This window comes from Grammomys surdaster, unplaced genomic scaffold (genome assembly GCF_004785775.1).
Source record: "Grammomys surdaster isolate TR1022 unplaced genomic scaffold, NIH_TR_1.0 125861, whole genome shotgun sequence".
Taxonomy (NCBI): Eukaryota; Metazoa; Chordata; class Mammalia; order Rodentia; family Muridae; genus Grammomys; species Grammomys surdaster.
In genome coordinates, this window is record NW_021620687.1 from 48,732 (window position 1) to 60,698 (window position 11,967).

Here is an 11,967-nt window from a genome sequence, read left to right on the forward strand (position 1 = left end):
TCTCTCTCTCTCTCTCTCTCTCTCTCTCTCTCTCTCTCTCTCTCTCTGACACACACATACACACACTATGTCTCTCTGTGTGTCTCTCTATCTGTCTCTCACACACATATACACATACCCACTGTGCTGGCTTGGAGACAGATATACCTAAGTTCTCTCCTCTCTTCTGCTGAGTTCCAGAGCCATAGGGTTGGCACAAAGAAGCTTGGCACTGGGCTGCACGGCCATCGTGATGGTTCTACAGATGACCATGGCAGAGTACCCCAACTGGATGCTGAATGGCAAGGCCCAGGTGTTTGCAGACCTGAGCGATCAGGAGATCGAGGCTGTGCACAGCTTCCTGATGAGCAGGAAGGAGCTGGAGCTGCAGCCATCAGGCACACAGGCTTTAGACAAGAATTCTGTGTTCCTCATTGAGACTCTGCTGCCCAAGAAGGCTGTCCTAGAATGTCTGGATAAGGAACAAGATGTGCTCTGAAAGAAACCCATGTTGTCAGAGTCACTGTGCCCGGGAGCACCCTACTGTCATTGAGGGGGAGAGGGAAGCCTTATCAAATCCCATCTACATGAGGGAACTGTCCCCCAGGCTAGAGAAACATCAATCCTGGGCATCCAGACTAGTGTCCAAAGCAGAGCAAAACCTTCTCTACCACAGAATGAAAGCAGCAACCACACCCTTACAGGAGTTTTTTTTCTTGATAGCACCAGCTTCTCATTAGAGGACTGCAATGGCCACTGTCTGACCTTCACCCAGGTAGCCCCCCCAGAGTGTGGAGTCTAGACATCAGGCCACTTAATTTCTCTTATACTGCATTGTAAAAGATCAGCTGTTGCAGCCCACAGGTCTGGAGACCATTGTGGATCATGGGAGCACAGATGTCCAGGACTGGAGAGTGGAGTAGGTCTGGAATAATGGCAAGCTCTAGAATACCCCAGAGGAACTCGCTCAGAAATATGCAGATGGAGAGTGGACATAGCAGACTTACTGTCAAAGACCCACTGTCTAAGAGCACAGAGAAGCCATGTATCTTTAACCGGTTTAGTGGAGATTTCTCAAGGTACCTTAGCAAGTCTGTCCTCATGTAGAATAAACCAATGGTCTCTAATACAGTCTAGGAAACAACACTGAAATCTGCCAAAGGCTGAAGCTGTTCCTTCTCAATGGTCAATGTTCGAGAGGCTATGGCTTTGTGTAGTGAAGACACGCCTGCAGGATAACTAACCAAGTCCACAGATATGGGCTGGGGCTTGGGCACTGTCAACGATGAAGTAGCTCCTCTGCCATCAACTGTCCACAGACAGCCTCCTTTCTAGAGTTAGTTCATCCACTACTATGACACTGATAGCTTTGCCTCTCATCCATGGTCCCTCTTCATCTTTGAGAAGGCCATAAATACCTGTTAAGCCCAGCCTTAACGCCAGGTTTACAGGCAAATTCTACTCATATGAGGGGCTGAATGGACACATGCTCATACTACAAACAACTTCAGCAATCTACAATTTTGCAGAGAGAATCTCTTATAAGCATCACCTGTCAATAAAAAAAAAAAAAGCTTATGGCCAATGAGCTGAGGCAGGAAATAGTCGGTGGGACATCCGAGGGTACAGGGGAGATTCTGGGAGAGAATCAAGCACAAGAGTATTTGCCTAAGGAGGAGAGGCGCATGGAACCTGAGCAAAGGCAACCAGCCGCGTGGCTTACATAGACTAGGATAAATGAGTTGTTAAGAGCTACTTAGAGAACGTATGACGCTTGGCCAAGGCATCTGTAAATCTATTTAAATATCAGAATCATTGCTCCAGGAGCTTGGGGCCAGGAGGGAAAACACAAGCTTAGAGAAAACACTTTACATTACAATTTTTATTGTCTGGGCCTTTATCTTGTCCACTAATGGCATGATCAAAATACACAACTCCAGGTAAGTGCACACACACCAACATCTACAACCAGAACCACCCCTAGGATTGCCCTGTGCTCTTTGAGGATTTCCTTCAGGACAATGAGAATATTGAAGACCAGGTACTAGACCAGTTCTTCCCTTCCCTCTTCTGGATTGTCACTACCCTCTAACTTGACCTGTCCCTGGTCCCAGGAATATGGCTTGTGAGTGGAGGATGAGTTCAGAGGTCATGAAAGATAAGCCAATCTTTTATTCAATGGGGCTAATGATGTCTAAAGAAATTAGTAGACACATCTAACAATGTCTCAGACATTAGTGTCCTCAGTAGGACCATAGTCAGCACTTCTTTTCCCACCAAAGCTTTTTATTTCTCCCATAGGATTTGGTGACCTGGATGACAGGCTTCTTGCGCAAGCTTCCTTCTGAGGTCGTCCCCAACATGGCCTCATCTTGAAACTCCATAAGCTCCTTGCTCCAGTCTTTCAACTTCTATAACGCCCCAAAACACCCAGATTTATTAGACATATCAGAAACATATATGCCACAGACATTTCAGATACCAGATCCTTGAGCACAAGGTCTACCTCATGCTCCCTTCTTTCAACCTCAGTGGAACCTACAAACCTGGGTCTAGCCCCAACCCTGTCCAACAGCCACAGAGCTGCACTAGGGTAGACAGTAAACCATTCAGCTTCCACCATGTGCTCTGCTTTTTAGAGCTGCGGAAAGCATGGACCACATACTCAGATGGGTGGCTGTGGGATGGATTCACGTTTTTCTAGTGTACCCTGAAAGATCTCCATGTCCAGGACAAAGGAAGCCAAATGAGGTACTGGATTTTTCACTGTCTGGAGTGTCTGGGTCTTTCTCATGGAGGCTGTGGGTGTATTTTCCCACCTCAGCGATGGTGTCCCTTAGGATGCTATATATGCACAACTGCTTGTGCATGTGTGTGTGTGTGTGTGTGGTGTGTGTGCATGTTGCCACTCCAGCAACATAATGTATAGCTTGACAGAAAGCCACCGCTCCCTTTATCCTGACTTTTCCTAGCTGACTGGTGGTACTGTGCATGCAGTAGGGATTTGGTGATTCTTGCTGAGTGGGAGCAGAGGCAGCCAGAGCACAGCCCAGAGGCCCATGGAATAGGACACTGGGGAAACTGTGAGAAAGCCAGGAGAACAGAGAAACAAAAAGGTCACTCCAGGACATTCTGATGGGACATCGGGCAGCATTGCCAGGAGGAGAGTTTCAGGGATCTCTGATCTGCAGCAGAGAGGGTCTCTGGCTGCTAAGTTCTCCCTTATTCTGTGACTCCCTTGCCACTGTAGTCCTCCCCCTGTTGCCCACTTACGTCAGAGAAGAGTGCTCTAAACACTCTTCCTCGTCTTCTTCCTCCTGGGCAAAGCAGAATGACATTTGGAGATAAGAGATTCTAGAGGGAGATCAGCTGTGAAGGACACGGAGACACAGGGAAACACAGTTCCTTCTGTAGGATTCGTACTGTCCAGGATGACTGCAACATATCAGTGGTTGGCAGAGGTATAGTGCAGGGAGGGGGAGCAGGGGCAGTTAAGAGTACTTAAGGTCATTGGCACGATCACTCCTCAGTACTGTGATGGCCGGGGCCTGTTATTACACATTTGTCAGGATTCTTTGGCTGCATCTCAAGATGAACCTTGGCATACATTATGAGTTTGGTGTGTCAATGGAGTGTCTCTAAGGATCAACAGTTGTCATTCATGGACCATACTGTTGGATGCTGATAGTGGGGAGACTCAGGGCAAGAGTCAAAGATAGAGTATCCCTATCCCTCCTCTTCAAACTGCTATAATGCTAGAACTCTTCTAAAAATGAAGTCTATGGACCCATCAGCATCAGTTGCCCATGTCAGGTAAACAACCATCAAATGTGCTGGTTGCAAGCAACCCCATTAACTCAGTGAGCTGCGAGAATAAAAGCATGAAAGCAAGAGAGGACTGATTGGAAAGAGAAAGCCATTTAGCTGGAGGTGGCGCCATAGGAGAGGACAGTGAAGGATTGGTGAAATTAGGTGTTGTAGAGGTGTGACATGGTGAAAGACTAAACAAATTTTTAGAAACAAGAAATCTGAGCTGGCTGTGCTGATGCACATTTTTTAATCCCAACACTTGTGGGACGAAGGCAGACATATTTCTGTGAGTTCACAGCTAGCTTGATCAAATGAGCCAGGGGTATATAGTGAGCCCTGTCTCAGGCCAAAGGATGAAGTCTAGGGCTCCACAAGATTTAGAGGGGCTCAATGGGATCCAACCTCCCTAAGGATAAGAGAGGAGAAATTTTCTTCAGTGCATATCCTCCAGCAAGTCGGCCATAATCACGTATGCATACTCGCTCTTGTGCTGTTGTGAACAACTGCAATAAAACTCATTGGTCACCAAATTTATACACTTATTATGGAGGTAAAAGGATCAAGCTAAAAAGTGGAAAAGGATGAGCAGACATTAAAGAGGGACAAAAATTTAAATATTTTATTATTCATTAAATATTATATATTTATAACATATATTGATAAGATATATTTACTCAAAATAAACATATGTTTATATGAGTATAATGTGTTAAACCAAACCTACTCCCCCATGCCACTATTTTCCCTCTTCATGTGCTCCTTTCTTAACACCCAACCAGTCCACTTCGTTCTGCTTGTACGTGCAGGAGTGGGAGATTGTCTACTGGAGCATGGGTAGCTCTCAGGGCCCACATTCCTGAAGAAAACTGACTCTCCCCTAGCAGAAATCAAGTGCCAACAGTTCCTCAGAGAGTGGTGGCATGTTGTAAGCCCTCCCCATCCATGCTAGGATTGGGGCTGGTTTGATTTTATGAAAGTCTTGTCCATCAGTAACAGCTAGTGTGTGTTCATGTGTGCAATGGCCCCATTATGTCCAGCAAATACTATGTCTCTGAAGATATCTTCCCCCTTAACTCTTATAATCTTTCTTCTCCCTCTTCTAAAATGGTCCCAAGCCTTGTAAGAAAGAGGTATAATGTAGATGCCCCATGGTCTCTTAATTTCTACATGTTGATAGGCGTGAGTCTGTATTAAACACCATCTACTGCAAAAAGAAGAGAGATACACTAGTCTATGGTATAAAAATACAAACCTGGGGAACTATGTCTATTTATGTCAACAGTAGTACTAGATTTCTTTTCTGGGGCTATAACTCAGACAGCCACGGGGATTTGACCTGGTTAACAGTACTAGGCATGGGTTTCATCCTGAACAATATAGAAAAACCAGCCGAGGTTATGTGAGACAGGAGGGGAGAGTGAAATACAGTTTTAAGTAAAGAATCCTATCCAAAAATAGATAGTAGAACCATAGTGAAGCTCATGACCTCCTTCCTGGTTCTGAGTTTCATCCGGAAGCCTCTTGTCTCATCCACAAGGCACCATAGCAACAAAGGGAAGTCCTCACGGTGGACCATTTCCATTAAGTCTCACACACTGGGCCACTGGGCTGGTTCACACTGGGTGAGCCCAACAGCTCACAGAGGATGGGGCAAGTACGGCACACATCTCTCAATGTCACAGTCAGGAGAATTTGCTGTCTGGAGACTAAATAACAACGTGCTAAGGGACAGTGAGTGGGACATGGACAGAGTCAGGTCCAAGACCAAGACAGGAAGTCCCTTGGTGAGGTAGAGTGTTAACCAACTTTGAAAAAAGACAGAGGATACAAAGTTGATATGAAGAAATCAAGTGGAAATGTTTCTCTGGAAAGAAGAAGCCCAGGAAAACCAGCACTTTCAGGCTGTTCCTGACCCTTGTTAGAGGCTCATACAACACAAGACATTTCCAAACAGAAAACATGCAGCATCCATGATGCCCAGGGCCTGTGATCCAATTCCTCCCTCACATCCTTCATGAGCACCTATGCATCTCTTTGCCTAATTCCCATCCTGCAATCCATTTTTAGGTGAATTTTGCCCTGGTCCTTGGCCCTGCACCCCATTACTGGTGTAGAATACATAGCAATGTGGACCTATGACCCCCTTCTATGCTTCAACAGAAGAGTTTTCTCCAGATTCCTGCCAATTAGCAAAACTCAAGGCGGTAATCTGTGGAGTTTTCTCCAGATTCTTGCCAGTTAGCAAAACTCAAGGCAGTTAACCTGTGACAGCAAGGATCTCTCAGAATCATTCCACCTACCCTGAGGTCCAAGCCATAATTCAGGTCTTTGAACCTCACAAAACCTACAGGAAGGAGTACAGCTAGAGACCCGGAGGGACCATTGAGTGGGATCACAGAGTGGGGATCAAGAACAGGTGTGAGGCCGCTGCTGTGTAGGTAGGTACGCAGGAAAGACATTTTGCTGACACTCAGCAGTATCCAGATCATGCTAGGATCTGGATGAGCCAGGGGTGGTAACAGTAAAAACATGTACACAAGAGACAAAGGCTCCGTGTGCTCTGCATATAGCATGACTGGCCAGCCCACCTCAACCACAAGTACAAGGAACAACAGCATCAGAGTGACCATCAGGGTTCACTTTAAAGAGAGAAGACGCCATGCTGTGCATTCCAGAAGGCCAGGGTTGTCACACACATGTACACTCACTGTGGACTTCTTTCCCTCCAGAGCCTTAGGGATGTACATGCTTCTGCTACCATTTCCACTTTATAGGTGAAGACAATGGGTGCCCAGAGAATTTCACAAGCTGACCAAGCTCACACAGTAGTTTCTAGCCTGCGACTTCCCAGGACTTTATCCCAGGCAGCTTGAGCTCAGAGCCTGCATTTTGAACATTCACACTAAATTCGTTGCTTTCAAAAGGGAATTTTGCTGTCAGCACGGGCCCCTGTCTTTCCAGAGCAGAAGTGCTTCATAGCCAGTGAGGACCAAGGCTCTGCTGCTGTGGCTCACGGTGTTCCTGACTGATAAAGACTCCCTCACAGAGATAACACTGAGAAAAAGAAAAACACATGGGCAATATCTAGATAAGAGAGGGTATAAGAGATTTGACAATAAGAAAGGAAACAGCTCTATGCACAGAGAGGCCTAGACACCACTGAGGACAGCTCTGACTTCATCTGGATAAAGGAAGGAGTTCGCATAAGAACCAGGGGCTCTGAGGTGCTTGCTTAGAGACGGAAATACCTGAGAGCTCTCCCCTCCTCTGCTGTGTTTCAGAGCCATGAACCTGGTAGGAAGAATCTTGGCTCTGGGCTGGATGACTACCGTCTTGGTGGTACAGATGTCTGTGGCAAAGCACTCCAGGTGGTCACTGAATACCAAGCGCCGGGTGTTGTGGGATTTGAGTGCCACGGAGCTGGAGCGTGTGCACGACTTCCTGATGAGCAGGAAGGAGCTGGAGCTGCAGCCATCCACAGTACTGACTTTGGCCAAGAACTCCGTGTTCCTCATTGAGATGCTGATGCCCAAGAAGTACGAGGTGCTGGCTTTCTTAGACAAAGGAGCCATGCCTCCTTTGCGGGAAGCCCGTGTCCTGATTTACTTTGGTGCCCAAGAGTACCCCAATGTCACCGAGTATGCTGTGGGTCCCATTGAACAGCCCATGTACATGCGAAAACTGAACCGCAAGGGAGGCCAGGAGCTGTCATGGGCATCCAGACCCATGTCCAAAGTAGAGTCTGCCCTCCTCTTCTACACCCTGAAGACAGCCACCAAGCCCTTACAAGAGTTTTTCTTTGATACCACTGGCTTCACACTGCAGGACTGCAATGGAGGCTGCCTGACCTTTACCAATGTTGGCCCTCGTGCTATGACATTTGGAAAGCGCCATAGCTGGTTTCTTTTGCAACGCTTTCTGAATGGCCACGACCTGCAGCCCACAGGTCTGGAGATCCTTCTTGATCATGGGAGCACAGATGTCCAGAACTGGAGGGTGGAACAGCTCTGGTATAACGGCCAGTTCTACAACAGTCCAGAGGAACTAGCTTGGAAATATGCAGAGGGAGAAGTGGACACAGTGGTCCTTGAGGATCCACTGCCCAAGACTACAGAGGAGTCTCCACAGTTCTCCACCTACAAGCCCCATGCTGAATTCCTCGCGCCCATCAGCAAGGGTGGCCCTCAAATGGCCCAGTCCCATGCTGAATTCCCCATGCCCATCAGCAAGGGTGGCCCTCAAATGGCCCAGCTCCGTAATGAATTCCCCACACCCATCAGCAAGGGTGGCCACCTAATGGCCCAGCTCCGTGATGAATTCCCCATGCCCATCAGCAAGGGTGGCCCTCAAATGGCCCAGTCCCGTGCTGAATTCCCCACACCCATCAGCAAGGGTGGCCACCGAATGGCCCAGCTCCGTGATGAATTCCCCAGGCCCATCAGCAAGGGTGGCCCTCGAGTGGTCCAGCCATATCCTGAATTTCCCATGCCCATAAGCAAGGGTGGATTTCAAGGGGTTCAGCCCACTGTTCCCCACTACAGACTAAATCACAACACTGTGCTCTATGGGGACTGGAGCTTCTTCTTCAAGCTGCACTCTTCCTATGGGCTTCAGCTCTTTAATGTGCACTTCAGAGGTGAACGCATCGCCTATGAGGTCGGTGTGCAAGAGGTGATGGCACTGTACAAAGGACACAAGGCTGCAGGCAGGGAGACCAAGTACATGGATGTGGGCTGGGGGCTGGCAGGCATTACTCACCAGCTAACTCCTGGCATTGACTGTCCCCACCAAGCTACCTTCCTGGACGCCATCCACTACTACGACAGTGACGGTCCTGTTCTCTCTCAGCGAGCCCTCTGTATCTTTGAACTGCCCATGGGAGCTCCCCTTAGACAGGACTTCAGCTCCAACTTTAGAAATAGCTTCAGTTCCTACGCCAGGCTGAGTGGCCCTGTGCTGGTTCTGAGGACAGCATCGACCATCCACAACCATGATTACATCTGGGACTTCATCTTCCACTCCAGTGGCATGATGGAGGGCAAGATGTATGCCACCGGGTATGTTCATGCCACTTTCTTCACCTCAGAAGGGCTGCTCTACCGCAGGCGCCTGCACACCCACCTACGTGGAAATGTCCACTCCCACCTAGCGCACTATCGCCTTGACCTGGATGTGGCAGGTAGGTCTTGAGATCATCCCAGGCACTAAACTGTCCAAATACTTCATAATAAGAGACAGGCTAAGGCTCTCCAGCATAAAATCAGCTGTGTCCATTCAGCCTTCTAGAAACATCATGAACCCCTAAAAAAATGGGGACAACAAATAATACTCTAGGGTTGTCTTAAATGTAGAATGTGTGTTCTCTCTGTTGAGCGTGAGTGGAAAGGAATACAAGGTTGGGAGGGAGAAGTGCCGTGAAGGGTCTGGAATGCTCCCTCCCCCCTCCCCACACATATGTACTAGATGTGTGTAGTTTGGTGTTCATATGAGTCCCAAACAACCGGGGCAGGGGCTATCCCAAAAGATGTTGCCTGTATGTGAGATATGTTCTTCTAGTTGGGTTGTCTTGCCTGGCCTCAGTGGGAGAGGATGGGCCTAGCCTCACAGAGACTTTATGTGCCAGAGTTGGGGGGATACCCAGGGGTGTCCCCACTCACTCAGAGGAGAAAGGGGTATGGGGGAAGGGTTGTGGGAGAGGGTGAGAGTGTGAGCAGGATGTAAAGTGAATAAATAAAATAGTGATGATGATGATGATGATGATGATGATGATGATGATGATGATAAATAGAAAGAAATGCTACCTCCAGCACCAAGATGACCACAGTGTCATCCGGGCGTCCAGTGTTTCTTGGATAATGATGTCATCACAGAGCCATAGCACGGCTGTGATGCTCAGCATCAAATCCTATAACAGAGCAATGTCCTCAGTATGGCTATCAGGACCAGATGGGTAGCTGCCACCCTTGCAGGACTGATTGGCCCTCTGTCCCAGAGTGTACCAATAGTACTCAGGCCTGAGAACTGTACCATGTCTCTAAGGTTAAAAGCCCAGGAGGCTGACTGGATCTCTAGAAAACAGTCTATGGTCACCCTTCTGACACAACCATCTACCTCATCTGTGGGCCTCCTTCTTCCCATAGTGCTAGCCAAGTGCCTGGCCCCAGCTTCTTCCTACGGGCTGACTGTGGGTATGGCCTAGCATGGAGATCTAACAAAATGGGAGGAAGTTTCTGTCCCAGCCCTTGATTCTTGCCCTCCTCTCCTCATGATACAGGTACCAAGAATAGCTTCCAGACATTGAAAATGAGACTGGAAAACACCATCAACCCCTGGAGTCACAGAAGCCGGCAGGTCAAGCCCATCCTTGACAAGACCCAGTACTCCTGGGAGCGCCAGGCTGCCTTCCACTTCAGGCAGACTCTGCCCAAGTACCTGCTTTTTAGCAACACTGGAAAAAGTGTGTCGGGTCACAGCCGCAGCTACCGCCTGCATATCCCCTCAGTGGCTGAGCAAATGTTGCCTCCAGGCTGGCAGTATTCCCCAGCTTTCACGTGGCCCAGGTGAGGAGACTCAGGCCAACTGTTGAGGAAGGCCAGGAGCTCCCTCGGTGAGCTTGTGTATAACTGCTTTGTGTCCAAGAGGCCATGTTTTTGCTGGCGTCTGAGTCTGCCTCCTAATGCACTGATGGAGGGAGTGTGGAGCTCATGGGAATCCTGGCTGACAGACTGAGGTGTCTTTTGGGTTCATGAGAGACTATCACCCATTCTGGGGCAGCAGCAATTTCTCTATCCTTGGCTATGATGGTTTCTCTATAGAGGGGATCAAAGGCAGCCCCCATTTCTGAAGCTACTCATATGCGTTTCTGCTTGCAGGTACCAGCTGGCAGTGACTAAGTACCAGGAGTCTGAGCGGTTCCACAGTACTCTTTACAACCAGAATCACCACTGGGCTTATCCTATGGTCTTTGAGAACTTCATTCACAACAACGAAAACATTGAAGATGAGGTACTGATCCAGTCTCCTCTGCCCACCTCTGGTCTTGTCACTAGTCAGTGACGGGATTTTGCTGGCCCCAGGAATGTGACTGGTGGTGTAGGGCAAGTTCAGAGGCCAGGACAGATGGGTCCACCTCTTTTAAATGGAGCTAAAGGTATCTTGGGTTATTTATAGATGTATACAGAAAAGCACCCCAATCCCCAGGGTCCTCTGGTAGCCAGTAGTCAGCACTGTCCTGCCCACTGAAACTTATATTTCCACCATAGGACTTGGTGGCCTGGGTGACAGTCGGCCTCTCACACAATCACCATTCTGAGAATGGCCCCAGCATGGCTACACCAGGGAACTCCGCAGGATTCTTGCTCCAGCCATTTGATCTCTACAACAGCTTCCAGAGATATACAGGTACAAAAGTCACAGCGACAGCAGGCGCCAGGTCCTTGAAAGATCTACTCAATGCCTCCACAGTTCAGCTACAGGAGACACACAATCTTGTGTGAAGAGTCTGGTCCAGCTCCTGCCTAAGAGTTCCAGGGACACCCACTTGTACCCCACAAAGGCAGACACAAACCTTTAGGTTTCTATCAGTGTACGCTGCCTCTTAGAGGTGTGGGGGGGTACAAGCCACATGCTCAGATGGATAGCCATGGGCTCCATTCACATTTCTCTACTGCACCCCAAAAGACTACCTCAGGCAGGGCAAAGGAAGCACAGCGAGACACTGGAGTCCTCTATCAGGTGAGTTTTCAATGTCTGAGACTTTCTGGTCCCTCTTAGATCCCCCTCAGGGAAGCTTTAGGGGTACTGTCCCACCTAAATGATGGGTGTGCAGAAGGAAGCCACTGTGGGAAATCTGACAAGGTTGCCAGCATCTCACCCTTTGGCCATTCTTCTAGCCTCTCCGATTCACGCCCAGTGTGTGTGCTGATTCACTGCATCGCCGTCTATAGCAACAGAAGCCTGGGGACAGCTGACTTTCCATCTGTAGTGAAGAATAGCTCAATAAACGAGGGCACTGCACTGCTGTGGTGCCAGATGATGAAAGAAGTTCCTGAGTCTTACCTCTGTGATCTAGAGAAGAACCCTAGAGGGCATACCAGGTAGCAAAGGAAAAGGACTGATATGTATTGCTGTGTGTGTGTGTGTGTGTGTGTGTGTGTGTGTGTGTGTGTGTGTGTGTGT

At 48.5% G+C, this 11,967-nt stretch overlaps 1 protein-coding gene and 1 pseudogene across 1 annotated transcript; both read left to right on the top strand.

The window, feature by feature from the left end:
• The window catches only part of LOC114640987, a 3,577-nt pseudogene extending 1,222 nt beyond the window's left edge, over window positions 1-2,355 (top strand).
• A 4,520-nt stretch (window positions 2,356-6,875) lies between these two features.
• LOC114640976 (amiloride-sensitive amine oxidase [copper-containing]-like) lies at window positions 6,876-11,829 on the top strand. The gene is made up of 5 exons (XM_028790080.1): window positions 6,876-8,968; window positions 10,064-10,349; window positions 10,662-10,794; window positions 11,052-11,190; window positions 11,682-11,829. The coding sequence occupies exons 1-5, from the start codon at window positions 7,075-7,077 to the stop codon at window positions 11,711-11,713; spliced, it is 2,484 nt and encodes an 827-aa protein (XP_028645913.1). The 5' UTR covers window positions 6,876-7,074; the 3' UTR covers window positions 11,714-11,829.
• Window positions 11,830-11,967: the final 138 nt, after the last annotated feature.